A 26,579-nucleotide genomic window follows, 5' to 3' on the forward strand; every position below is an offset into this window, starting at 1 on the left:
TTTTAACCATATTTGAGGAGACTTTTAAAATAGCTTGAAGCGTATATTTGACCAATTATAATACGAGCAATCCAAATCATTATATATGGTCAAAATGAGCTCATATTTTATTAATATGGGCTGAAATTATCACCCCTAAATGGACCATAGCAAAATAACTACAACCAATTGTGATTCACACTTAGGAAGCTTTGGTGACAACAGTCCAAAAAAAAAAATGTGGCAATTACAAAGAATCTCAAGAAACATTATTGGCTGGAAACTTATAACTTACCCTCTTGAAAACTCATGTTTAAATATCAACTAAACTACCAACTTTGTGATATATAGGTGCTAATGACCTCAAAATGACTATGTTTTAGCACCTAGCATCAAGCAAATCTGTCTGAGACAGACCTCACAAAATGGCTCACAGAGGTCGTCTCTACTTGTTGTGCTTTTTCTCGAACAAAGCCTTCCAAACTACCACGCGAGGCATCCTGCCTGTACACATACATAAATGGGAAATGTGCAGAGGAAGAGGACTAGCTTGTACTAATCCCCTCAATGTACCAAGTTGAGAAAAGAGGCATCAAGTGTTGCTCCTCTCCTCACGGACGCTTGAGACCAGGTGACCACTGACTGAGCTGAAGTGGGATGAAGTTCACATGGCTTTGCAGATTAATTGGAGTTCCACTACACTTCTTCACATGGATCAACTGATTGGACAACCTAAGTTGCCACTAATCTTGAGGGAACCCCAAAGTGGCAAAAAGCTTGGATTTCGGCACAACATAACCAGTTGCTCAGAAAGCTTGGATTTTAGAATTCACATCCCATGTGAAACATATGAAAGAGAGAAAAAGCATCTAACAGCAATTGTAATTGTAGTTTAATTTTCATACATAAAATGTGCTGACATAACTGAAATTTGAAACTCACAGAATAGTCGAGGTACTTTGGGGTTTAAAGGTTCAATAAGAATGCCAAGCTTTGTGAGTGCAAACTGGACCAAGTCCCATGATCAGCAGGGATTGGCCAGACGGGGATCTTGTCCATCCAGAAGTCATTCAGAGTCTCAATCCTATGCTTATGAACATGCAACTCCCAACACTAAAATTTTATCGTTCCATTTTATTTAATGTGAAATGAAAAAATAAAAGAGAAAGATAAGGGGCTACAAATTCTTCTCCACTAGACCTTCAAAATTCCTTTCAAAAATAAAGATCTTAGCTGCCCAAGAAGGACGTAATGAGAAAATAAATGCAGAAATTCAACAAAAAGATTGGAAGCATCACAGCAAAACACTTTTATCACAAAATGTACTGAGGAATGCCAAGCAGTTCATTAAACAATAAACTGGAACTATTTTCTGCGGAATATGCCTTCTTTCTTAAGCACAAGAAGACGAGAAAGAATAAGGTATTATGCACGCGAAGCAGAAGATAAGAAAGCATTGTTTTCATTTTTAAGGTTAGAAAACTGTCATCTGCGCTTCACTAATGAACATCTCTAAGCAATATAACATAGGCAACACCAGTTGAGTAACAAAGAGCATTTCCCAATGTGTAAATTTTCTCCAAAAAGAAATAACCCAATGAAGCAAATAATGCAAACATAAAAGATGATCAAGACGCAGTATGTTAAGTAAGGACATAAAGAGCAATAATCTGCAAATAATTAACTTACTGAATCTTAAGTTTTACTCACCAAAACCTTTACAACACTCAATCCATATGCCAAAAGCTTGTATTCTTCAAAATAGCAGCCTGCCAACATTGTGCTATCGATGTTCCTGCAGTCCGTTTGTGATGGCTCTCATACGGGAACTAGCCATAAAACACTCTTGAACATCTCATACATTTCTAACAACCCAGAGCCAGAAAAACTAGTCTGTCCAATTTCCAAGATCCATAATGGGTGATCTATTCTACGCTTAGCATACCAAAACCTACCCTATTAGATACATGAAAAATCTAATTAACAGGATGAGCCATAACTTGAAAAAAGAAGAGCGGAAACAGGAAGAAGCATTTATTTTGATTCCAATTTATGAGTTAAATGTTTAACTTGTCAACTACATCACCATTTACTTTTAAGAGTGGCAGAAGTACAGTTAAAAAGAAGATAAAAGTCCTTGTTAATGAAGGACCTTGAGATCCAAAGAAGCTCCATGAGTTAATGATAATAAGCCTTCCACACATGTTTTTGACAAGAGGACAAATGTATTAACTTAAGAGAATTCAGGTATCTGCATATGTGGAGCAGGAGTTACAAAATTGTGGATAAGTGGGTAAAGACCTCAGGGGTAATAAGGGATGACGTAACAAGGAATAACAATCAAGACGTGAATTTTATCCTTGATAAAAGCAGGAGCAGACATCAGCCTTCTTTAGACATGCAAATATATGATACTTCTACGACCAAAGTGTAGGTATAGCAACAATTCAAATAGAAAAGGAAAAAAAAAGTGATGACAGAAAAATTTGCATAAGCTCTTTCTGTGTAAAGGAGAGGTGCCAACACACATTCAAGGAAATATTAAATAAACTTCAATTTGTTGCCCATCATTTTCATTCTGGGATGGTATACACGTAATTAAGAAAAATGAAGAAACAATTACAGGAATATGTGACGATAGCTTTTATGGTTGAACAGAAAATTACAGACAATGACAAGTTCCCATAAGCTTTCTATTCATCAATTGTATGTCCAATTTAAGATATATGCCACAAACTAGTCCTTAAACAATAAACCTTCACACTTTTTCAATGTTTGCTAGCAGCTTAAGAGGTCCTCACCTCAATCCTCATAACTGCTTTCAGAAATTGAGGCTAAACTTAGCAACCTATGGTCAATAGAAACACATTGATTATGTTTATCTTAAGCATAAACTAATTTAGTAAGAACTGCCATTTCAACAAATAGCAAATCAGGGAACTAATTCAAGAGTTGACTGGAAAGAATTAATTACAAGCAAACCATAAAAATCTCTCTAGGAACAAGGGCAACAATTTTAACAACACCATCACAACTTATTACACTTGTTTGACAAATCATATATCCACAGATTGTTCTCACACCAGGGATGCATAATAGATTTGGAATTATAAATCGCTTCAAAAGCAATTCCAAGAATGTGAGTAAAATTTAGAGATTGACTGCATTTAATTTTGCCAAAACTTTCCTAGAGAAGTCCTGGTGATTTAATAAATAGTCAAAAACATGTCTCTTCATCAGATCAAGGTATCAGGAATTCAAATAAGTTACACAATTATAAGTACTCTGTATTTAGATTGAGACTCATCTTTCAAGAAAATAAAGTTCTTACTTAAATTGGATTAGTTTTTAATGATTATCCAAATATCAACGAGGTTCGCATATGCTTATTAACTATTATTATTATTATTGCGTCATAACATAACAGGATCATACACAATTATATGTGTTGAATGAACATCATACAGTCTCATCTTCTCCAAAATTTCCCTTGTTTCTGCAATAGGACTTAGATTTTAGAGCAAACAGGCCAAAATAGAACTTGACCGAAACAAATCGTGAATTAAGCTAGATTTTTATCCTTGTCTTCTTTATTCTTTTTCCACATCAAGATGAGTTCATTAGCAAGTCAAATTATTTTGGAATATCCTCAAGAGTATGTATTAAGGAAGTCTATTTACATGATGATTTTAAACTACTATTGAATAGAATCATGTCATGTATCTATGTTCAACCTCAATCAGAAGCCAAAAATAAAATCCAATGGTACATCAACACTAACTCCTCAATTGCCCAAAAAAGTTGGGTTTTCATAGAGTTTCAAATTGTCATCTCCAACTAGAAGGTTTTGCCATCATCAAAAAAGGAAAAAATAAGAACAAACGAATAACTTGAAATTTTTTTCAACATTCTCGTACAATTTTGTTAATCTACAAGCTCTAGTCGTGGAAGAAGAAAAGGAGGAGGTATGAACAAAAACTGTTTTACAATGGGACGGGCTCATGAGTCATGATGTTCATATTAAGCAACATAATCAATACAAATCTTCACCCATATTCTCCACATACATTTGGTCACTCTATTAATCCACAAGATCCCTTGTGTTTCACCAGATTATAAGCAATCTTTTGGATAAATTTCAACTTATAGTCTTCTAGGTTATTCCTTTGGATACTACCCACCAATTGCTAATAGCATAATATAAATATCTATAAATATCACACACATTCTATAAACAAAGCTGAAATTTTGCTAAAGAGTTCATCTTATCCTAATTCCTAAATTAATATAGCTAATAGAAACAGGTTAAGTCAATCTTGGTCGTTATTTGAAAATTCAGATTATCACTGTCCTCAATTCTTTGGTTAGCATCTGAGAAGTAAAATCAATAGAGCAGCAGCATATACAATAAATGCACGATAGTAAAAGTTAATCACTAACTCAGATATGGCAAGTGCAACCAAGTTTAAGTTTTGAAAATTTATGACAGGTCAAATAACTATCTAATGTATGTGCAAAGAAGCTCATGGGCTGTACTTTACAGAATTACAACAGCAAAGACGACAAAGAGGCTGCCAGATGTTTCAACCTTTTGTCTACACAAATATACAACCCACATCTAACATTATAGTATGAAAAATGGAACAAGGAGGACTATAATTAAGTTAGAGTGGGTCACCAGCTGTAAGATCTCTAAACAAGCCCCCCAGGCTTGAATCCGCTGTCAACACAATCTGCGCCGGAGTCCAGTTCACAGGATGAATCAAACCATTTAGGGTTCTCAGGGTAGAAGTTCTCAACAACGAAGCCAACATCTGTATCTATACTCTCATCATGCCTTAAGGGCTTGGTCAATTTAGAATTCCCACAGTCAAGAATGCCCTTCTGATCGAATTCGCTGCACTCCAATGGTTTCTCTGATTTACAAGACTCACCCAGCAGATCCTTCTCATTCCTACAATCTGACCTTATCTGATCCCAAGATGCAACCTCCCCAAGTGTTCTCCCAAAGCTGTCTTCATCTTCCTCAATAAGCTCTGCATCCTTCCCATCCTCATAAATGCGATGATCGTGAACACCCCAATCTGCCAAATCATTTTCCCCGACCAATAGATCATCCGAGGTCGGCTTATCTGAGAGCAACCCAACTGACTTTGATCCATATTCTCTCACATTCCTAAGCTTATTCGCAAAATCAAACAATTCACGAGACACCGAGCACAATAACTCATGAGGAACTTTCCCAATCTGGCCCTCAAGCAGTGCAATCTCATTCCTTGCTTCCTGCATTTGCTGCAAAACTGAATGTTGCAGATCTCCACTATCCTTCCCAAGGAACCCAAAATCTTCATTTTCTACTTCGTCGCCCATCCCATACACTGTTTCCTGATCCATCAAAACCCCTCCTTTATGCCCAACTACTCGATGCATTATTCTTGCATTCCCATCTGAAGCACCAGGTTCATGCCCCGAGTGCACTGCATACAACTTAAAGACTGCTGTCCCTTCCTCCAGATAGACAAATGACTTATCCTTCTCATTATAATTTGATATTGGAACTATCGCCCTGATACGAAACCCACACCCACACCGTTTTGACGTGTAAGGCTCTCTTTTTAAAATCCTCGATTTCTTCGAGGATGCAGGCTCTCCAGCTCGATGACACGCGTAATCTTTAACCTCAGCTATAAATGGTTTGTACCTAACATATTTCTGCCTAATACACAAGGCCACTTTATACTTTGTGGCCAATTGTTGTAATCTAACAGGCACTTCCTTTGCGGGTACTTCAAATGATTCAGTATACTCAAACCTACGTCTCTTAGTACGTGGCGCAGACTCTGAGCACACGGGGCAAACCTCAACACAAACCCTAATATAACTCTCAGGTATTCCATAAAATTTAGCACCTACAGTCCACACCTGTTTAATTCTTTCTACAGTTTCTTTCAGTCCCAAGTGTTTTAAATCCGCATCACAGTGAAAACTTGTGACTATATCATGCCATTGATCAACATGGGAAACGAATTGACTGGAATTATTCTTGAAACACAGTAATTCATTACCATTCAAAGGGTCGATATTCGCGATAAGCTTGTCCTGGATCCGCTTCCACGCCGTGAGGTATGCCGTGTCCTCATTCCGGTCCTTCCACACCAAACGCCAGCTTTGAAGCACCGACGACGGCGTCACAGATCGAATTTCCTCCGGCGTCGCCGCACGGCCCGCGAGAAGACAGCGTATCATCAGGGCATGTGATTCCTTATTGAAAGTGTAGAATTGAGATGAAATGTGAGCTTCTGGGCTTATATTCGCCACAGCCACAGTATGCCGATGACGTTTCTCCGCCTTATTTTTTTCGCCCTTTCCCAAACCCAAATCAGGGTTAGGGTTAGGGTTCGCAGAAACGATGTCGTTCTGCTGCTCCAATTGGGGTAGCGACTGAATTAGCTGCTGGTGATGGTGATGGTGATGGTGATGGTGCTGATGTTGATCGGGATCGGAGGAAGTATGGCTGGTATCATCGTCGTCGTCGTCCCGGAAGAATCCAATATCAGAAAAAAAGGGTTCTTCTTCCTCCTCCTGTAAAATTGTCGGCTGAGATTGATCCAAGATTTGATGATGCGGGTCCAAGTGATGATGGAACATATCTTCTTCTTCAACTTTGCTAGGATTCATAGCTTTCTGCAAAATGGGTATCTAAAAAAAGCGTTCCTTTTTCTGGTCTCTCAGAGTAATCGAAGTGGCAGGGAGACGATTTGCTGACACAAGTAAGTTCCCTCACATTCTTGATTTTTCCGCTCACTGCTTTCTTCTGTTGAAATACCGATTCAGTGGTAGTGCGAAATAGAAAAGAACATAGAGGAAAGTGACGGACTATGTGGAACTTCAAGTCTTTGACTCATGTCAAACATGCACTACTACTACTACCTTTTGTTGTTTGTGAGTTTTGAATGTTTCTAAGGTTTGCGCCTCTTTAACCCCTTTTATATTGTGTATATATTGCCTTCAATTTCTCTCATCTTCTTGTTTTTGTGATCTTTGTGTTATTCCCTTTAGTTTGAAACAAATGTTTGATTGATCTAGGTTTTTAATTTCAAGTTGAGATTATTTTGAGAAAGATTTCTTTGTGATTTTACATAATATAGATAGTCGGCTTTTTAAAATCGTCAACAGTGTTATGCAGAGATAACTAAGAAGTATTCTTGAGATGATATAAGAGTAGGAGAAAGAAACGTACAATTATCATGTCGTGTGATCTGATAAAATGTCACCGGCAAAAGCTTAAATCTGTACATTTATGATTTCGCCTGATTAACTTAGTTGTGATATTAAAGAAAGAATTTTAATTCTTATTAAGTTGTAAGATGATTGAGCACAATCAACATAATCTACATAGTAGTTTTATAATTTAAATGTGTGAGCCTGTTAGGAAAAATAAGATTAAGAATGACATATTAACATTAATGTAGGAATGTTATGGTGAATAAGATGATTTGAACATGTAAAGAACAGATGCACGAATACCCAAATGAGAAAGTGTGAGAGGTTGAATACAATTGCTACAATGAAAGGAATAGTTAGATCAAAGAAGTAATGGGGAGAGGTGATGATTGGACATGGAATGACACATCTTTTTTCTGAGGATATGGCCTTAAGATAGAAAGATATGAAGATAGCATAGGGTGGTATGGAATAGGTAGTTAAGTATTGTCTCACTTTTCGGTTAAATTAGGCTTGATGGTAGTCGGAAACACAATGCATGTCATAACATTAATGTTATTCGTATAAATGTTATATTCTTTTTCTCCAGAGTGGGCATAAACACTGGAAAATCGAAACACTGAACTGAACCGAAATTTTTCAGAATTTCTCGATTTCGGTATTTTGGTTTTCAGTTCGATATTCGGTTTACTTTTTTGTATTTTTCGGTATTTCGATTCAGTTTTCGGTACGTATTATTTTGATTTTTGGTATTTCGGTTTAAACCGAAATATTATACTATAATGTATATTATATTAATTAATAATTATTAATATTAAATAATTTTTTAAAAAAAGAAACCCTGTGGCCCTATTTCTCTCTCTTTCATCTTTATAGTTTCTACTGATTTTCTTTTTCTCCTTTCCTCTTCTTCCTCTTCCTCTTCTCCTCCAGCCAGAAGCAGCAGCAACGCTGGCCGTCCGCCAAAAAAAGCAGCAACGGCCGCGAGAAGCAGTAGCAGCGCCGGCCGTCCGCCAGAAGAAGCAGCAGCGCCGCCGCCGCGCCGTCAAGCAGCCAGCAGCAACCGCGCCGCGCCGTCAAGCAGCCAGCAGCAGCCGCGCCGCGCCGTCCGCCATCAACATTCAACCAGTCAGCAGCCGCGCAGGACCGCAGGTTTGTTTTTTTACTTTTTTCATTTTTTTTTCTTTCTGATTTTGTTTTTGTTACTAGTTATTATGAATTTATTGTGATTTTTTTATATATAGATAAAAAGTTTGAATTAATAAAAATCGAGCCGGATTAAAATATTTTGGTTCGTTATTCGATACACAATTTACAAAAACTAAAAACCAAAAAAATTATTAAAAAAAAACCGAAATCGAACCGAAATACCAAATGTCCACCCCTACTTTTTCTTATTAGTTGTCATGTGTTCTTTTATGTCATATTCTCTTCTTTAATAACTATTTTGATTGTTGCACTTGAGCCCTTTCGAAAATAGTTTCTCTACATACCATCGGAGGCTACCTAGAATTCCAGGGGGGAGGGGGGCGCAAAGTGAAATTACTTGATGGCGCTTGATCAAAGCTCCAGTAGATAGTCACTCCCTTCTCGGATAGTTATACGTGAGACTTTCACCTGATAATGTTTTGTCCTAAGTTTTAATATATATAAGGATTTCCAAAAATAATAAAGTAACACTAGGATGTTTTTGGTTAAATTTTAGAAAATATAGATTACGTTTGATATAATGAATAAGATAAATTGGCTCATTACAGAAATGATAATTAGTATCACGATAAGTTATTTCTATCTTTTGATGGAATAACAATCAAGGATAACTAGTAAATGACAAAAATATCCTCTAGAACAAAACTTGGAACATTTTGATGCAACAATAGATATCATTTTTGTACTTTTTGGTTGTCTATAATGAACTAATGTCATCTGTTAATAATTTTTGATAAAATTTCTCCTGAAATACAGGATTTCCAAATCAAGTTTCCTTCTTTTTTTTTCTCCATGTTGCCGCATGAAGCACTCTGTAATACTTCACTCAACCACTCAATTGGGATCATCAACTTCTTCGTCGTCGTCGTCAAGTTTCTCCTCTTTCTTAGTTCGCAGAGATGTTTATCCAGCTCACGAACAACCTCATCTAATTTCTTATCAAGATTTGATGTCCATTTTAATCATTTTTCATTTTTGGTCTTTCTATAGTTATTTTCGAAAGCAAAGAATGATCCTCCTCTTTTTCTAAAGTACCACTACTTTTAACTTGTCCCTCCTCATTAGTACTTCTTATTCTCTTAGACCTTTTTGCCTTATCTTTTTCTATTAAGAACTTATTGCTTGATATTGATAAGTGTCATAGCAATTTACTATGTTTTTTTCCTTTTCTTCTTGCACTTTCTTAGGACAAGATGTGTTGTCCATTACATAAACTTGATTAGTCTAGCGTTGTGATATTTCCTTTGCCTTGTTATTGTAGTTCTTCATGTGCTTCCATACATCTTTGAGTTTCAATGATGAAATGGACGACTTATTAAAAAATTAAGCATGCCCCTTGTGTTGTTGCTTCTTTTATCATTTCACGTGTTAGCAATTATTAGTACGTGGAACAATTTTTTGAAAATTAGGACAATAAAAATGGTAAAAGAAGCAACAAACACAAGGGGCGTGCTTAATTTTTTTGAAGTCGTCCATTTCATCAATGAAACTCAAGGATGCATGGAAGTACGCGAAGAACTACGATAACTAGGTGAATGAAATATCACAACACTAAAAGGCTAATGAGGTTTACGTAATGAAAACCACATCTTGGCCTACAAAAGTGCAAGACCAAAAGGGAAAAAGCATGGTGAGTTGTTCTGAGACTTATCAAGATCAAGAAGTAGGTTCCATAATAGAAAAGGACGAGGCAAAAAGATCTAAAAGAATGAAAAGTACCAATGGGGAGGGACAAGTTAAAAGTAGTGATACTTTAGAAAAAGAGGTGGATTGTTTTTTGCTTTCGAGAAAATAACTACTGAAGACCATAAAAGAAAAGACGACACTTGCAATGGACACAAGATCTTGATAAGAAATTTGAAGAGGTTGTTTGCGAGTTAGGAGAAAAAGGTAAGGATTAACCTAGAACAGATAAGCATAAACAAACCAATCACTATATTTTTGTAATTTGAAAGTTAAACTTGTTCGAGTTACAAAGAGAGGACAGGAGATTACAAACAAGCCTAATATTACTAAGTTATAGTTTTTCCCTCAATCATATAACAATCATTATCATGTGAGATGATCTCCTTATACGGGAGATCTTAAAAGCATTAGTTGTTTCACGTCGTATTCTCAAAGATCTTGAATAATAAGTTTATTAACATTCAACTCTCATCACTTACAACTGTTTTTTTTTTTTTTGAAACTTCATTGTTTTCTTCGTTTGCAACAATCATATCATTTGGCATTGATTTCTGGATGACAGACAATATCCGTATTTAAGAATGAAATCGAGTATATGAATTTTTTACAATTCTAAGAAAGTAAGAGGGAACTAGTAGTTAAATGACGATACAACAGGGACACTGGGAATTTGCAAGTACCAAGAAGTGATAACTCAATGCTGAGTAGCACCTTTCTCTTTGGCGTTTAGATATATATAAGACAAGTTAGCTATGTGAAATATGTTTCATAATTATGTGCAATCCTTTATAAATATATATATATATATATACCTTACTCTTTGTGTAAACAGTGACTACAATTTCTTTGGGTAGAAGTGGTAAGCTGTGAAATCAGGTCTTAGGTCTAACTCACCCCAAAAGATTAGCTCAAAGGAAGAAGGATTGCTTAAGGCTTATAAGTAGTCTACTCATCTCATTAATCAAAGATATGTGACTTTTGTCATTCTTCAACACCCACCTTACACCCATTACTCGTATCGATAGTGAAATCAAAAGGATATTGGTTCAAATATCGTAAAGAAGGAGATTAGATCAAAATTTCTCAATTACCCCATCAATTTTGAGTTAAAATCTCCAAAGAAAAAAGAGAAGAGAAAAAAAAATAGCTATTCTGATTTGATGATTCATGTTAAAAAAAAAGAAGAACAAGCATCATCTTCTAGTAGGAATGACAAAAACAATTGTTGAAGATAATTATATTGTAATGGACCAACGTGAAGCAAATGATTTTGAGGCATAATCTTGTTTTCACTTCATTCTTTTGTATATCGATAATTTGAATTGTATATGACATAATAAATGAATTATAATCGAAGAATCATCATTAGTATGTATTACATAAATAATAATCATATGTCTTATTGTTCATATAGTTATATAAATCCAATTGCCATATACATAATTGATACAAATAATCAAAAATTACACAATTATATTGAGTGCGGAGCTAAAAGGGTAAAAAAATTGTCAAAAATTTCAAAAGGGCACATCAATTTTTTAAAAAACCAAAACGGTAAAATCGCTCACGACTTTTGCCTTCTGAAAAAGCGAAATCGCTGCAATAGCAGCGATTCTTAAATTTGCTTTTTTTTTAAAAAAAATTAAATATATCGCTCCACCCGGAGCGATTTTCAAAATAATAATAAAAAAGTTACTTTTGTTATAAGTCGCTGCAGAAGCAGCGACTTCCATTAAGTTTTTAAATTTTTTTCTTTATTTAAAAAATAAATTGATTTAATTTTTTTTTAAAAAAAATCATTGAAAACGATTTTTAATTAGTTTTTTTTTAAAAAAAATCAAGTCGCTGTAAAGCAGCGATTTACACTTAATTTATAATTTTTTTTTGAAAATTGAATTAAATCGCTGTAAAAAAAAATTAGCCGATTAAATTAAATTTTCAAAAAAAAATAAAAATTTAAGTGTAAAGCAAAAAATGTGTTAATTAAGAATTCATTTTATAAACACATAACCGAAATATATAATGAATTGTACTAAATCTCTATAAATGTACAAACAAACATTAACACATACAAATCAATACAAGTAACCGAAAATTACTTAATTTTATTAACTTGTTGACTTAAAATATATAACGACTTGTATAAAGTCTATTTAATATACATATCAAAACAGTATACAATATTGATGAAAAGTAATAGAAGATTACTCAAGTATATACATTTGTTGACTTAAAATATATAACGACTTGTATAAATTCTATCTAATATACAAATCAAACACTAACATATAGAAAATTTATAAAAGTAGAAGAAAATTTCATAAATCACGATATATGTTTAGATGAAAAATCATCCACGACTTGTATATAATTAATCTAATATACAAATCAAAATATCATATACAAAATGATACGAGGAGTCTTAAATTACTCAATTATATACAATATATTTAGACAAATTCACACACAAACAAACTTAGTCTGAAATTTGATACAAATTATATACATCTACAAATAATTTTCGAATAAATCAACTACTTCATATCTTAATACCATTCTAACGGATCTTAATACAAGTTAAACACGAATTAACCAAAAAATATATGAAATACATATACATAGAAGAATATACAACTTGTAATGGATAGATTCTTTTGTATATCTTTTTTTGTGTTTAAGCCATAAAAAAAAGTGAATTTTTTTCGTTCATATACTGAAGAAGCTTTGATTAAATGAAAATAATGATTATTTTGCATTTCTTCAAGAAGAAGAAGAAAAATTTATTTTGAGAAAGTATTCTAATTAAACTAAATGATATTTACTTAAGAAATTATTTTCCTTAATTATCGCAAAGATTTTTTATAATTACTTATAAAAAGAACGAACTATACAAATCAGAATCATAATAACTATTTAAACTATACCTATGACACCTAAATAGACAAATTATAATTAAGGAGGTCTACTATATTTTTCATTGTAGCTATTTATTTTGTTAGATAAATTTAGTTTGCTTACTTCAAAATTTCAAATAGCAAAAAGTCTAAACACAATTCTTCTTTCTTTTATCCATTTTTACCTTCTTTTTCTTTTGGCTTAATTCATCGATAGCTCTTAAAGTTGGCACAAATTTTCATTAGACATTTTAACTAAACTTTATTCATTAACAAAGTCCAGTTAATATGTCTAAACATACAAAACTTTTCTTTCACAATTTCATCTGAATTTATTTCTTATGTGCTCCATTTTTATATGAAAAACTCAAATGAAAAATATGGAGAAAAGTTTCGAACACTTCTTTTACTAATTAAAATTTTTTAAAGTCTGCAAAATAAATTTATTTTACATGTATTGTAAAATGACATGTCAATCTGTTAGTTTTGAGGAATATTAATGAGTTAGTATACAAATGGTAAAAATACATTTAATCTCAAATCAAAAGAAATGTATATTTGATCCATTAATAGTTTACAGGTATTTTTTTACATTTTTTGTTATTTTTAAGATGAAGATTCTTTCCGTAAGAATTAAGATTGTATAGTTAAAGTTAAGGGAAAAAAACTATAAAAACATAAAATATAGTAAAAATGTATTTTTATAGACAAATAACTTATGAGACGAAAAAAATGGATAAAAACTCACAGCCATAAAGAAATATAAAAAATCGATCGAATCTAATTGTATCAAATTGACCTATTTCATTTTTAAATAAAATCATAAATTTTTGTTTAAGCATATAACTGTTTTGAAATAGTCGTTTTAATTCATAACAAATTAAAAACTTTCTAACCAAATAATATTACATGTATGCAAATATATTTTATATATTATCAATATTTTTAATATTCTTTAAATATAAATATAGCGTAGGTCCTACGCCTTTGGTGAAGGGATGACTCGTAGCCGTCCTTTGCCCATTAATTATAAGGTTTTAGGTGATTAGATTTAAAAATTTAAAAAATAATATAATCGATACTCCATCGAACAACTCAATAGAAAGTTCTAGATGAAATAATATAACAAAAAGGTTTTTTACATTTTTTATTTAAAAATTTCATTTTTCACTAGTTTTGGCTCCTGATTGATACAGATATTTTCCTGATAAAGATTTTACATATCTATTAATATCATTTTCCTAATCTAAAGATACGAATTCACTCTGATATTTTTAAATCTGACAAAATAAAATCACAAATAAAGATGTAATGAGATCAAACATGGGATAATAAAACAGCAATATATATATTTTTTATTTAAAAAATACACCAACTTTATTTATAATCCTAAATCATTCTAAAACTTTTTACAAATACTATTATAATATATTTTTTCGTTTTCATTTATGACAAGTTTATTCGTCTAAGTACTTGTCTTTTTACTCAACAAAAAAATGATTTTAAAATTTTCCCTGTCAAAAGCAATTTATAAGATTTTAACAAAAAATAAATGAAAAATATTAACTTCACATGTTAAAGTAATTAAGAAAGTATGATATGAAAATTTTCCTTTTTAATACTAAATTTCAAGAAATTTTCTGAAGTTATTAGTGTTTATTTTGTATTTTTTATGTTAAGGATGTTCATTTTTTAATTTTACTAAATCTTTCAATAGAGTCAAATCAAATTAATTATATTAAAAGGAAATCATAAAGTATAATTAAAGTAATGATATTAGAGAGGAACCAAAATTAGTGAAAGATGAGATTTTTCGTATCAAAAGTTTGATGAGTGTTTTCTTGACTTGTTCTTTAACTATGATTAAATGGCTTGCTCAATTAAATTAAATTTAGACCTTTTAATTTTTTTCAATTTTAAATATAATAAATGTCACATTTAAATATGAAAAATTTGAGAAAAACGGTAATGGCGATGAACCAAATCCTAAATTGTTACGGATACAGCAGTGGATCGGATCAAGCAATGTAAGCCCAAACCCGAGTGACAATAGATGGTATTGGGCCACAGGAGCCATAGGGGAGCCCAATAGATAATGAAACAACAATGGGAAAGTTGTGCAGTATAGACAAATGTTTAGCTTATATTAGGTAATATAGTTATATAATTAAAGAAATTTATAATTTTAGGTTACAATTTTCCAATACTTGTTACTCACGTGAGATTCGGCTCCTCTCCATTTTTTTCTCTCCATTTTCCCCAAGTTTTTTTTTTCCATTTATATAATAGTTTTATTGCAATCTTTTGTTAAAAGAATATTAATCCGTGATTAATAAATTACCTAGAGATAATAAAATTATTTTAACAAACTAATTTCAATTTCATAATAAAATTACGAATACAGTGATACCAGTACATACGATAGTTAATTATAGTTTCTATACTTTTATTTCAGTTAATTAGCTAAAAAGATTATTTAAAAGAAAAATTTTAAAAAATCTTACGTATAAAAGAAATTTAGGAAGAGAATTTTTTTTCCTATATTTATGGACAAGATGATATGTTGCTAAGATAGTTATATTATAATATTTTTTAATACTTAATATATAATGTATTTATTAATTAAATCATGGTTAGAGATTTATTTTGGAAATTAAATCTTAACCATTTATTTTAACCTATGTCACGTGTCACTGATCCAAATAGGAACTTGGAGAAAATGGAGAGAAAAGAAATGGAGAGGAGCCGGATCCTTCACGTGATTACTATAATTCGCCTATATTGTATAATTCAGTTTTTGATTGTAGAAATCAAGAACTTTATATATGCTTACCTTAGTTATTTGTATATGTTTTATGAAAAAATTCATAATAAATTATCTTGTTTGAAAATTGGCACGCGAAATATAACAAACGAAATTCTAAAAAAAAATCCAAAATGTATAAATACAATATTTGTATATACTTTCCCTATTTGTATATTCGCAAGCGAAAATATACATACAGACAGAAATATACCAACCACAACCTCAATAGCAAATAGTACTATAACTACGAAGCGTATTTATCGAAACTATATTTATAGAATCTTATTACGTCTATTTATATTTGCTATTTTAAAATAAAATAGTTCCTTTTAACCATGCCAATAGTCCCAGGGCTTTCGATCTCAAACACTTCGACCATGTAGCTTATAAAATATGTACAAAGTATATACACACCAATAATGTATATTTTAATCTTAAACATTTTTTTTCTTAAAAAGAAAAAAGGCTATTTTATATACATAAACAAAGGAAGAAACACTAGGAACTCCGTAGATCGATGTTACAGTGATTTAAAACAAACACAATTAGCATTAACTAGAGAAAAACAGAGGGAAAAAAGTTACATACGTAGACAAAAAGAGAAAACTACATGCATAATGATTTTGATAGTGAGTTAATTAATTAATTATCTCCCTAGAACCTAGCTAACTGTAGATTAGTAATAAAAGTCTAGAGACGAATTGTGTTACAGTTAACTTGTATATATTGAGCTAGGTCACATAGAGTTGTCTAGTTGTTGATCCAACACATTACATAAATCTGTTATATCTATCAAAGGATCCCCAGAAGTACACACCGATGACGATACATTAGAACAACATGCAGCTGCTAAGTCTGCCTGTAATGGCGTTGGTGGCGGCATAGGGAGGTGGTGGTGGTGGTGGTGCAGCATCGATATTCGTGCTTGAACATAAGCTAACTCTGCTTGCAATGTCACAGCCTAAATACAAGCACAAAAGATATATATGGTTTAGTTAGTACTCATTTTTGTATAATAATAAATGGTTTGAATTCGATTTTAAAATATTAAATTGAATTGAACCTACTAGATAATTACCACTTAGAAATAAAACAATATTACCTTAGCTTGTTCTATCATGGTAACGTTATTAGTTTAATATAAAGTCTCCATATATTAAAAACTTATATTCACGTGCTAAATGATAAGATGAAGAAACTTTAATTTGTGGAATTGCATAGAAGCTACCTGTCAGAAGAAAAGTCTAATTTCATTCATTAGAAGTCAACTTTTTTTTTTTCCTTCTTATATTATAAGAATCACTTGCAACCAGTAAAGCTATATTCTACACTTACTTTCTTGTTTATGAGAAACTATATAATAAAAAGATCAAATAATAATTTCTTTTGTGTCTCAAAATAATTGTTACATATTTTTAAGAGTCGAACTATGGAATATCACGTGCAATTAGTAATATTTTGTAGACTTCCATAAAAGACAACAAATAAATACTAAAAAAGAAAGAAAGTCAAATTATTGATGTATTGAATATTTCTCGAGCTGCTAAAGTTGATTAGGCAGGGTTACTTGTTAGCTCCGGCAAGCAAAAAAAACATTAAATTATATTATATAATACATATGCATATAAAACTCACATCAACAAACTATTACATTGTGTTTATTACTGGGGCGTCAAATAGGCGGATTAAAAATATTTGGGCGGATTAAAAATATTTGGGCAGAAAAAAATGAACTATAGGTTAATGAGGTTCGCAAACACCTGTTTTGTTATATTTTCAGCGCTAATATTCAAAAGAGCAGATTTTCACTATTGATAATCTCATACAAACAAAACAAAGTATATGATACAACTATATTTAACTAGTACCACCCTTGATCTGAATACTTAAAAAAAAAACTCTCGTCTTTAAATAATCAATGAGTTTATTGTCAACCAGAAACATTTTTTGGTAAAACCAAAGTAAATATATTTTGAGTGTAAAGATAAACAAAGGTTATATTCCAACATTTTCATGCTCCTTCAGTTTTCAACTCCGCACATGCAAGTGTTTCTAATAGCATAATATTCTACTTCTCTTTTGGTCAAGTTTGTCAAAGAAAGATAAATATAATATCCTTTCACTTTCGTATATTTGATTTTGATTTGACATAAAAATTATAAAAAAAAACTTAAAAGACTTTTGAATGTTATAAAATTAAGTAAAAAAATAAAATAAAATGTAACCAGATAAAAAGTTTAAAAAAAATTACTAAAAAAGTTTCTTTTCAAACCAACTAAAAAAATAAAGCAAAACATACTAAATTGAGTATGTATAATATGCAATAGTTAGTAGAGATAATATACAACACAAAACTAATTTTTGAAAGAAGAAGACTTTAGTTTAGTTTAGTGATCAACACTCATACTATGCTAACTCGATAAAATGATAAATAACAGCTAATAGATCAAGAGGTTTTTTGTACAAGATATTTATCAAATCACCTAAAAGAATATCTACAAGTAAACATTCATAAGACTATGAGATTAGTAATTTTTTTGAAAATTCACAATTAAAGCGGTATATATGTAACTTCAACCCTTTTCTATTCCGTGACTCGAATTCATAATCTTTGATTTGATAGTGAGAGTGGATGTTACCATCCGAGTAACTCTCAGTATTACCTTAAATATTGAGTTGATGAGATTAAGATAAAATTTACCTGTTGTTGAAGGGAAATGATGTGACCAACACAGCCATAGACAGGGTCTCTAACTCTAGCAAGAGCTTCAAAATAAAGTGTAACAACAGTTTCAAAACGTTTATTTGGTGGAATAGTAAGTAATAGTTTTGATGTATTACTAGCACCAAACACCTTATGAACAACAGCAAAATGAGCCATGCCTTGTTCTGAGTCAAAATAAGGTGCAAATATGCAACCTTTCACACATTTTCTTCTAAGGAACTTGCATGCACCACAAGGCCCAGTACCATTGCTCATATTTTGTTAGTATTAATTAGTGTGTGTGTGTGTGTTTCTCAAATTTTAATTGTGGGGTATGTGGAATGATGATGATGATGAAGAAGAAGAAGAAGGAGAGATAAAGATTAAATTTATTTATAATTGTATAAAAAGGTAGGTAGGACTACTGCTTGTTGCTGTTTGTTACTACAAGTAGTTTTTAATAGTATATATAGGAAAATGTTAGTAGAAGCTTTTGGTGGTGGGTCACTTGATAGACAGCTATGCTACTCCCCCTTCAACCATATTTTATTAAATAAAAAGACTTTTTTTTTAATCGCCTTAATAGTTGGTTAGTAGCTAAGTTATATATATAAATATTGTAATTTTGTGTGAGTAATATTTTATAGTATATTTTAGTTTGTTTATTTAATTTTTATTTGATATTAAATTTTTAAAAATAAAAAAATTTGCAATGGAGGAATATGTTGTTTCATAGTACTTATTTTTTTTTTTACTATATAAAAGATTTACTACAATATTTATTTTATAATTTTTTTATAATTAATATTTGTATTACTTTAACCAGCTATATAGAACGACTCCTAAGTTATATGCATGGTAAGAAATTTGTTGTACTATTTGGTGAATTTATAGATAAATATAAGATTCATACAATAGTGAAATTAAGATACGATTATCACTATAACAGAAAAAGATGACCATATTGTACATTAACATGATGACATGTGAGAATAGGTTTACTACTTAAATTTACTTTTAGATACAACACTAAGTATGATTTTTTAAATTAAAATCTTCAATATTTGGATAAGATTATGTTAATTAGCAAATTAACCCTTCTAATATAAAAAGAAATAAAAGAATGTTTTAAAGGGTGCCTTTTGAGTTTTGGGTTGCATATAATATAAAATTGGTGTAAACTTTGAAGCTAAGTGAAAAGAAAAAAGCAGAAAATAAGGGGAGAGAAGCTGTAGCTTGCGTGAAGCAAACATGTGTACTAGTGTTAGAGGGAGTTGATACATGAGGACGAGAGTAGCATTTTTTTAAAAAAATAAAATAAAAATTTCACTATGATTTTTATAGTTTTGATTTTTCGCTCAATATCTAATATTTATTTGAAGAATCGAATAGTTCCGGATTCATATCTAAATTTTCATTTTGGCCAATAAAACGCTTTCTACCTATATCACAATCATTAGTGATTATCGTGGTCTATTTTTGGATGACCAGTGCAAGATATGAAATTGTGAAGGTAGTATTTAGTAATGACTTTGATCACCTTATGAATATAATAACGAAGATCTCTTTTTGAACAACAAGGATAGGGTGAAGTAACCCAGCCAGATCAAGACATTGAATGGTGAATTCATCATGTGTGGATTTAATTTCTATCATTCACAAATCAAAAAATAAATCATTTGTTTCGAAGACACAAGTGAAATATAAAAAGAATTTTTTCTCCAAGCCATTTTGAGCTCTTCAACACATCCAAACAACCTAATTAATAATCGAATTTAAAATATAAAAAAACATAATTTTATGTTGCCTATTCGTCAAAAAAAAAATTTAAAAAAGAGATAATATTATCGTTATTATACATAAAAAAATATTAAAAATAATCATTAGTGACCATTACTATTTTTGATATATATTCTTAAAAATCTTTATCGATAATAATTCAAATGACATTTATCTAATATAAATAAAATTTTAAATATTTTTTATTATTATTAATATTTATTGCCGATAAAAAATAATATTTTTATTATAGTGATATGGGAATTCTACAGTTGTAGTATTTAATGTAGTAGCAGAGGCACTGTTGGAGTGTTGAGTAACTCGAAAGGAGGTACAGACAGACATCCCATCCAATTGTCTCTTACTCAATACTTCGGCCCAACACTTCTTTTTTTTTTCTTTTTCAATTGTCATTTCAATCATAAATCACACTCAATCTTCACCACTATTAATTACGTACTGCAGTTAACAAAAAAAAAAATATTACAAATGAAAGCAAAATGAGGATTGATTATCTTTTTCCTCTCAATCAATGAACAATTTCATATATGCATGTAACACTACTGTATGAAGTTAGACTTTTTGTTGTCGATTACTTGTGGTATTGTTGGTCACATGTTTGGAGTAATTCATTTATTCACGATATAAAATTTGAGAAAGTAAGAAATAAATAATGTAATCTTTAACATATCGCATTACGAAGAGTCGCGGAAAAAGACTTTCATTCTATCAAAATTGACTTTAAAAAGAAAAAGTAAGATAAGCATATTTGTTATAGATAGAATGGGTTTGATCAAATAGCAGTAGGACTAGAAATCAATTTTTTCACTTGAGAGCTAAAAAAAAATAACACATTCGACGAAATCTAACGGTATAATTTAAGGAAGCTAGAATGTATATATATTTTATTCTCAGTTCTATATGAAATAGTTAAAAATATTTTAGAAAGACCCTGCTCAAATAACATATATCAAAGCATTTTTTCAAATAGAGATATAGTGAATAATAGAAAAAACATTATACAATATAACACTTACATGGAACATGTGCAAACTAGAGACTAATACAAACTTCCAGTAATATCACTTACTAATTATTTTTAACATTGTACTAAATTAATTAAAATATAACAATCTCTTAAAATAAAATATTGTGAGTCACATATTACATATCAGAAGCTTAGTGCGCGGAGCCAGAATACATGAATCATCAAACAAACTCCTTGACAAAATTAATAATAGCAGCAGCTCTTCTACTGTCCACCACTTCAATTCCATGAAATCCAACATCATCAAATCTAGCTTCAACCATAACCCCTTGTTTAACTAACATTTGCACAAATTCTTGTTGCCTATCAACCAAAGGGTCCCCTCCAAATCCAATAACCAAACACCTCCCAAGTCTTTTAATCTTGTCCTTACATGGCTCATTCATCATTGGATTACAAAACCTATGATCCCTATCTGTCCCTTTTGGTAAAGCAAAATCCCACAACGCATCAATTACTGGTAAAGGAAAATATGGATCTGTAGCTAATCTCATTTCTGATTTTGTCCTCATTTTTCCACCAAATAAAGGTTGGTTCAATATGACCCCATTGATACGTAATGGCTCTAATTTATTATCGAGTAATTTAAGCGCCGAATTAAAAGCAATGTTACCACCACAACTAACACCATAGAGGTAACACCTTGAGAAATCTCCATATTCCCTTAGCCATTTTTCGCCATTTACGCGATCCAACGCTTGGTTCTTGATCCAAACAACTGCCTCTACCGTGTCGTGGTATTGAGATGGGAGCTTGTTTTCAGGTGCTAGACCATAATCCAATGCCACAACAATGGAGGGGACTTCGCTACATAGTTGGTTACAACTTTCATGTATTAATGTACTTGCTACACTGAAGTGAATCCAACCTCCTGCAACGCCAAAACATAATAATTAAACTCGTCTCGATACAATATTATAAAATTAAGACATAAGAGTATAATGATCTAGGAGTTTTTTTAAAATTTTATTTTACAACAGCTTACTTTAAAATATCGAAAATAAAGTAAACGTATTAACATAACTAGATAAATATTCCTTTTGGTTTTAATTTTATGTGTTCAAGTTTCTTTTTAGCCACTATTTTAAAAAATAACCTTGTTTTTAGTTTTATATTTAATAAATTCTAACATTTTGACAGTCCTATTTTATATGACACCATTTTCTTTTTAAATATATTTTGTTAAATATGGCATCTTGTCTAATGTAGGGTAGATCTAAACGTTTAGCTTTGGGCTCAATTGAGTCCATAACTTTTATCCTATCCAAAAAAATTTGAAAAAGAAAAAGAGAGCTACGAACCGATAACTCAAACAATGTGATGGTTTTAGTAATAAAAATAATTGAAATTCCGTACTCATAAAATTAAAAATACTGAATCAAACGTATAAAATAAAGCAAAGGGGGGAAGATATAGATTAGTAATTTCAAAAATCGTAATATTTAAGACTTCAAAAAATTGAAAATACTGAATCGATCTGTGACCTACCCGTATGAAGATAAACTATAATAGGAAGTTTAGCGACAGATTTGTCATTAGAGGGCAATTTACTAGGACGATAAAGTCTCATCCATGTTTTCTTTTCTTCATTTAAAGTAATATCTTTGCTAACAACAGCTTGACCAGGGAGATGGTGTTGATCACCAGTGGCTTGAGTTGTAGGAAAATCAAGAAGACGAGTTATACTTCCATCTTGGTTTAACACCACATTAAGGTGTTCATATGGATCAAATTTTGACATGCTACCTAACTAATTTAATTGTGAGTAACTTCAAAACCAAAAATATTATTAATTACTTAACAAGGTAATTAATTAAATTAATAAAATGTTGTTAGTAGTTTTTTTGTTTTTTTGCAATGTCATAATAACAAGTACAATCTTAACTTTCGGACAAATTTGTGCTTGTAACATGAAAAGTGGATTTTGGTTGTGTATAAATGTTTGTTAGTTTTACATTGACCAATTCTTTTGGATGTTCCTAGTGACTAGTTGTTTGGTTGAGTTTTTTTTTCTTTTAAAAAATCATTTTACAAATAAATAAAAAAAAAGAGAGCCTTACTTTTTTAAGCTACTCCTATTATTATTTATGAATTTTTAGGTTTTATTCATATTCTAAGAAATTGTGCAAATGTGGTCCTTGAAAAAATTATCCTTTAAGAACAATGTTATACTCTGGTATACTGTTTAATTATTTTTATAAATAAAATATTAGATTATTGTCAAATGTATGCAAATAGTTTAGAGAGGTTTTTACTGTGGTATAATGTTATTTTATAAAATGTAATTTGCTCAAATGAAATCTTTACATTGTTATCTAAGAAATTTTAAATTGCAAAAAATAATAATATAATTTACATAAATCTCAAGTGTTAAGAGTAAATTATATTTTATCCCTACTTTCGAATACATTAAAGAGTATCTCAGAGATATTATAACATAAATCGGATACATAATACGTAGCTTGCATACATCAAAAACTAGCACTGATACATAATATATAGCTCGTATACATTATAAAATAAACACAGATATATAATATATAGCTCGGATACATTAAATACCGGCTCGGACACAATAATATGTAGTTCGGAAACATATAATAAATTAGGATAGAAATAAAAAATTTTAGAAATAAAGGGAATATTGAAAATATGGAAAGTGTAAGACGTGTATTTCAATAATTTTAAAATATGTATAAAAGCGCCATTTAGGAAAATTTCTGATCATTGGTGGGCTTCTGCTGCGCATATCCAGTGGGCTGCTATATTAGTCTTTAGAAAATGGGCCAAATGTGAACTTAAGCCCATAAAATTTTCAAGCCTCAATTTTTAACAGTTAAAGCAACACATTCAACTCAATGTGTGTTAATATAATTCAATTGCAATGTATAATATAATCTAAACGGAGAGAGTAGGGCTCGTTTGAAGCATCAAATTTTATCGAAAATAAATTCATTATTAAATATACCTTTGTTTCCTTTTATAAAAAAATTATATTAACACGCAAATTTTTTTTATTTAAAAATTAAATGAGATTAAGACATGTTTTCTTGATCACTTGGTCTCCCTTTATAAAATAAGTCGATCAGATGAAGGAACTAATCACTTGACCAAATCTACTTTAATTGTCATAAAGTAGTAATGAAAAAAATTAATAATGATTAGCAATTGTTTAAAACTTCTAAGTAGCCTTGTTACTACTACTTTGACTCCTTTAATTATTTAGTACCTTTAATTAATTTAATATTAATAACTAAATATACTATTTTTTTACACTAAATAATATGGATCATTAGCTTTCTTCTTATATAAAGCTATATAAAACAAACTGATTTTACAATTAATAGCTATCATGCCGTATGTTGGGGTGACATCCTGTCATTTAAAACACAAATTTCTTTCCCGAAATTTGGTAAATTTGTCATTTTAATTTTGAAGTCTAAATAAATACTAAAATACACCTTCGATTTTATTTTATACAAACAATGTCTTCAGTAGCAACAAGAGTTCTGATGCAGCGCTACGTACTCTTTCATTCTTTATAGAGATTTCAAACTCAAATTTTTTAGTGTAGAATAACCTTTAATTTATTAAGAGACTATGGCTATATTCCTAATATGACACTTTTTAACATAATTTTAAATTTGATCGAGCTTCAATAAAAATATTGATCACCCCATAAAAAATTCGAAAAAATTAAATAAAAATCCTTAGTTTATGTTTCCTAGGTTTTGACCACACGAGTGAGAATCAAAACCTTTACACATTATATCAAAGAAAACTTGCAGCCTGTAGGGACATAACATTATTATATAATAATATATAGCATCATCCAAATATAGATTGATGAACTAATTAAATGAAAGTCTAGTAAGCTAGTAATAATACATTATTCTTTTTGCTTTTTTGACCACTAAAAAAAAAGAGAAATATGAACCACGTTTAAATTTTAGGAATTAAACTTTTATAAGAAAGGGATGTTTGTGATTTGCATGAACGGTTAGCTTTTAAATTCCTCGCATGAACCTAAAAACAAGTAATATCGACATCTTATTTATTTTATATAGTTTGACCTTAATAATTTGAGTTAATTTAAATTGTAATGGTTTAAAAAAATTTCTTTCATGTCCTAGAGTTCATTGTGTTTCGACACTTTGTACACATGTATATATTATTTACACGTAAAAAACAAATTTATCAGCAAGATGTTGTTGGATTAATTACTTTTTTGGTGCTAGTATTATATGAAAAGGGTAAAAAAATATATTAAATAATCTTAAAAAGGTAGCAAATACAAAATAAAAGTTTCAAATAAGGTCATTTTCTTTACTTAGAAAGGACGTCAAGACTTAGTTACAAATTAAAACGTTTGTAATTGTTAATTTCTAGAACCATAGTTGTTAAGGTCATACTATTTTTCTTCTCGATGAAATTAATTTGTCAAATATCCTCCAAAACATATAATAAAATAAAAAATAAACCTTTTACAGTATTCTTCTTTTTTTTTTTAGTGGCCAGGAGGTTGAAGGATCAATTTTTAGATTGTTAATTTGTGCGAAAACTAGATATACCTACTTCGGTGATATAGGAATAAAAATAAGATAATCAACGGGGATTGAAATATAAAAATTGGAATATTAATTTTAAAAATTAGATCTCAAATATTAATTAAAGTTGTTTGTTTTTTAAGTTTTATTGACAAGTGCAGTCTTTTATTATTTCACATTACTTTATGAAAATTTATTAGTTTTGAATGATTTATATGATAATATTACAATAGAATCTTAACTTTATTAAAATGTCTAGTAAAGTATTTATATAAATTATAGAAGTTCACGGCTATTTCAGCTGTTTTTACGATTGATCAGGATTGCTCATCAATATTAACTATCATCACATCACCTCCCCATCATGACCGTCAGTTAACATCGATTCACCACTAATCATTATTTACAACTCTAATCATCAATCATCCCAACCAAAAATAGAAAATTACTGAAAATAAATTTTATAGCTAAACATCAAAATTCTATCATAGTTAATTTTTAGTATTGTTTTTGTTCAATTATTTACCATTATCATCACTATTAGTTACTATCAAACATACAAACCGAACACTCAGTTGGCACTCTCATCCACCATCGCTAATCATCACTACTATGAATATTTATATACTTTTTATTTTATTCTTTTATTAATATAAATAATATTATATCAATTTAATATTTTATTGTAATTTGTAATCAATAA

The 26,579-nt window shown here is 30.5% G+C and overlaps 4 protein-coding genes across 5 annotated transcripts; 1 reads left to right on the forward strand and 3 right to left on the reverse strand.

The window, feature by feature from the left end:
- Positions 1-79: 79 nt before the first annotated feature.
- LOC101254032 (uncharacterized) lies at positions 80-6,946 on the reverse strand. Of its 2 annotated transcripts, none has more exons than XM_026031746.2 (2): positions 4,658-6,946; positions 80-1,930 (listed from the first exon to the last, which is right to left on the reverse strand). In XM_026031746.2, the coding sequence occupies exon 1, from the start codon at positions 6,655-6,657 to the stop codon at positions 4,672-4,674; it is 1,986 nt and encodes a 661-aa protein (XP_025887531.1). In that variant the 5' UTR covers positions 6,658-6,946; the 3' UTR covers positions 80-1,930; positions 4,658-4,671. The 2 variants fall into 2 exon arrangements, with proteins under 2 accessions (XP_025887531.1, XP_004229818.1); XM_004229770.4 differs by having other exon boundaries at positions 80-1,935.
- A 629-nt stretch (positions 6,947-7,575) lies between these two features.
- On the forward strand, positions 7,576-10,572 carry LOC104645453 (uncharacterized). The gene is made up of 4 exons (XM_069294993.1): positions 7,576-7,585; positions 7,878-7,930; positions 8,040-8,355; positions 9,169-10,572. The coding sequence occupies exons 1-4, from the start codon at positions 7,576-7,578 to the stop codon at positions 9,216-9,218; spliced, it is 429 nt and encodes a 142-aa protein (XP_069151094.1). The 3' UTR covers positions 9,219-10,572.
- Positions 10,573-16,205: 5,633 nt separating this feature from the next.
- On the reverse strand, positions 16,206-18,952 carry LOC101254336 (LOB domain-containing protein 19). The gene is made up of 2 exons (XM_004229771.5): positions 18,500-18,952; positions 16,206-16,759 (listed from the first exon to the last, which is right to left on the reverse strand). Exons 1-2 carry the CDS (start codon positions 18,776-18,778, stop codon positions 16,535-16,537), a joined length of 504 nt encoding a protein of 167 aa, XP_004229819.1. The 5' UTR covers positions 18,779-18,952; the 3' UTR covers positions 16,206-16,534.
- Positions 18,953-20,653: 1,701 nt separating this feature from the next.
- LOC101255841 (probable carboxylesterase 9) lies at positions 20,654-23,226 on the reverse strand. Its single transcript, XM_004231117.4, has 2 exons — positions 22,818-23,226; positions 20,654-22,200 (listed from the first exon to the last, which is right to left on the reverse strand). The coding sequence occupies exons 1-2, from the start codon at positions 23,068-23,070 to the stop codon at positions 21,491-21,493; spliced, it is 963 nt and encodes a 320-aa protein (XP_004231165.1). The 5' UTR covers positions 23,071-23,226; the 3' UTR covers positions 20,654-21,490.
- Between the last annotated feature and the right edge of the window lie 3,353 nt (positions 23,227-26,579).

The sequence above is a fragment of the Solanum lycopersicum genome, chromosome 1 (assembly GCF_036512215.1).
Source record: "Solanum lycopersicum chromosome 1, SLM_r2.1".
NCBI classification, from domain to species: domain Eukaryota; kingdom Viridiplantae; phylum Streptophyta; class Magnoliopsida; order Solanales; family Solanaceae; genus Solanum; species Solanum lycopersicum.

Bases quoted from the DNA above. Each gene is read 5' to 3' on its own strand.
- LOC101254032 (XM_026031746.2), bottom strand. From the start codon at position 6,657: ATGAATCCTAGCAAAGTTGAAGAAGAAGATATGTTCCATCATCACTTG.
- LOC104645453 (XM_069294993.1), top strand. The intron at 7,931-8,039 runs GTACGTATTATT...TTTTAAAAAAAG, and splicing joins GTATTTCGATTCAGTTTTCG to AAACCCTGTGGCCCTATTTC. The intron at 8,356-9,168 runs GTTTGTTTTTTT...CCTGAAATACAG, and splicing joins GCAGCCGCGCAGGACCGCAG to GATTTCCAAATCAAGTTTCC.
- LOC101254336 (XM_004229771.5), bottom strand. From the start codon at position 18,778: ATGAGCAATGGTACTGGGCCTTGTGGTGCATGCAAGTTCCTTAGAAGA. The intron at 16,760-18,499 runs GTAAATTTTATC...GCTTGTATTTAG, and splicing joins TCATTTCCCTTCAACAACAG to GCTGTGACATTGCAAGCAGA.
- LOC101255841 (XM_004231117.4), bottom strand. From the start codon at position 23,070: ATGTCAAAATTTGATCCATATGAACACCTTAATGTGGTGTTAAACCAA. The intron at 22,201-22,817 runs GTAGGTCACAGA...TTGGCGTTGCAG, and splicing joins TATAGTTTATCTTCATACGG to GAGGTTGGATTCACTTCAGT.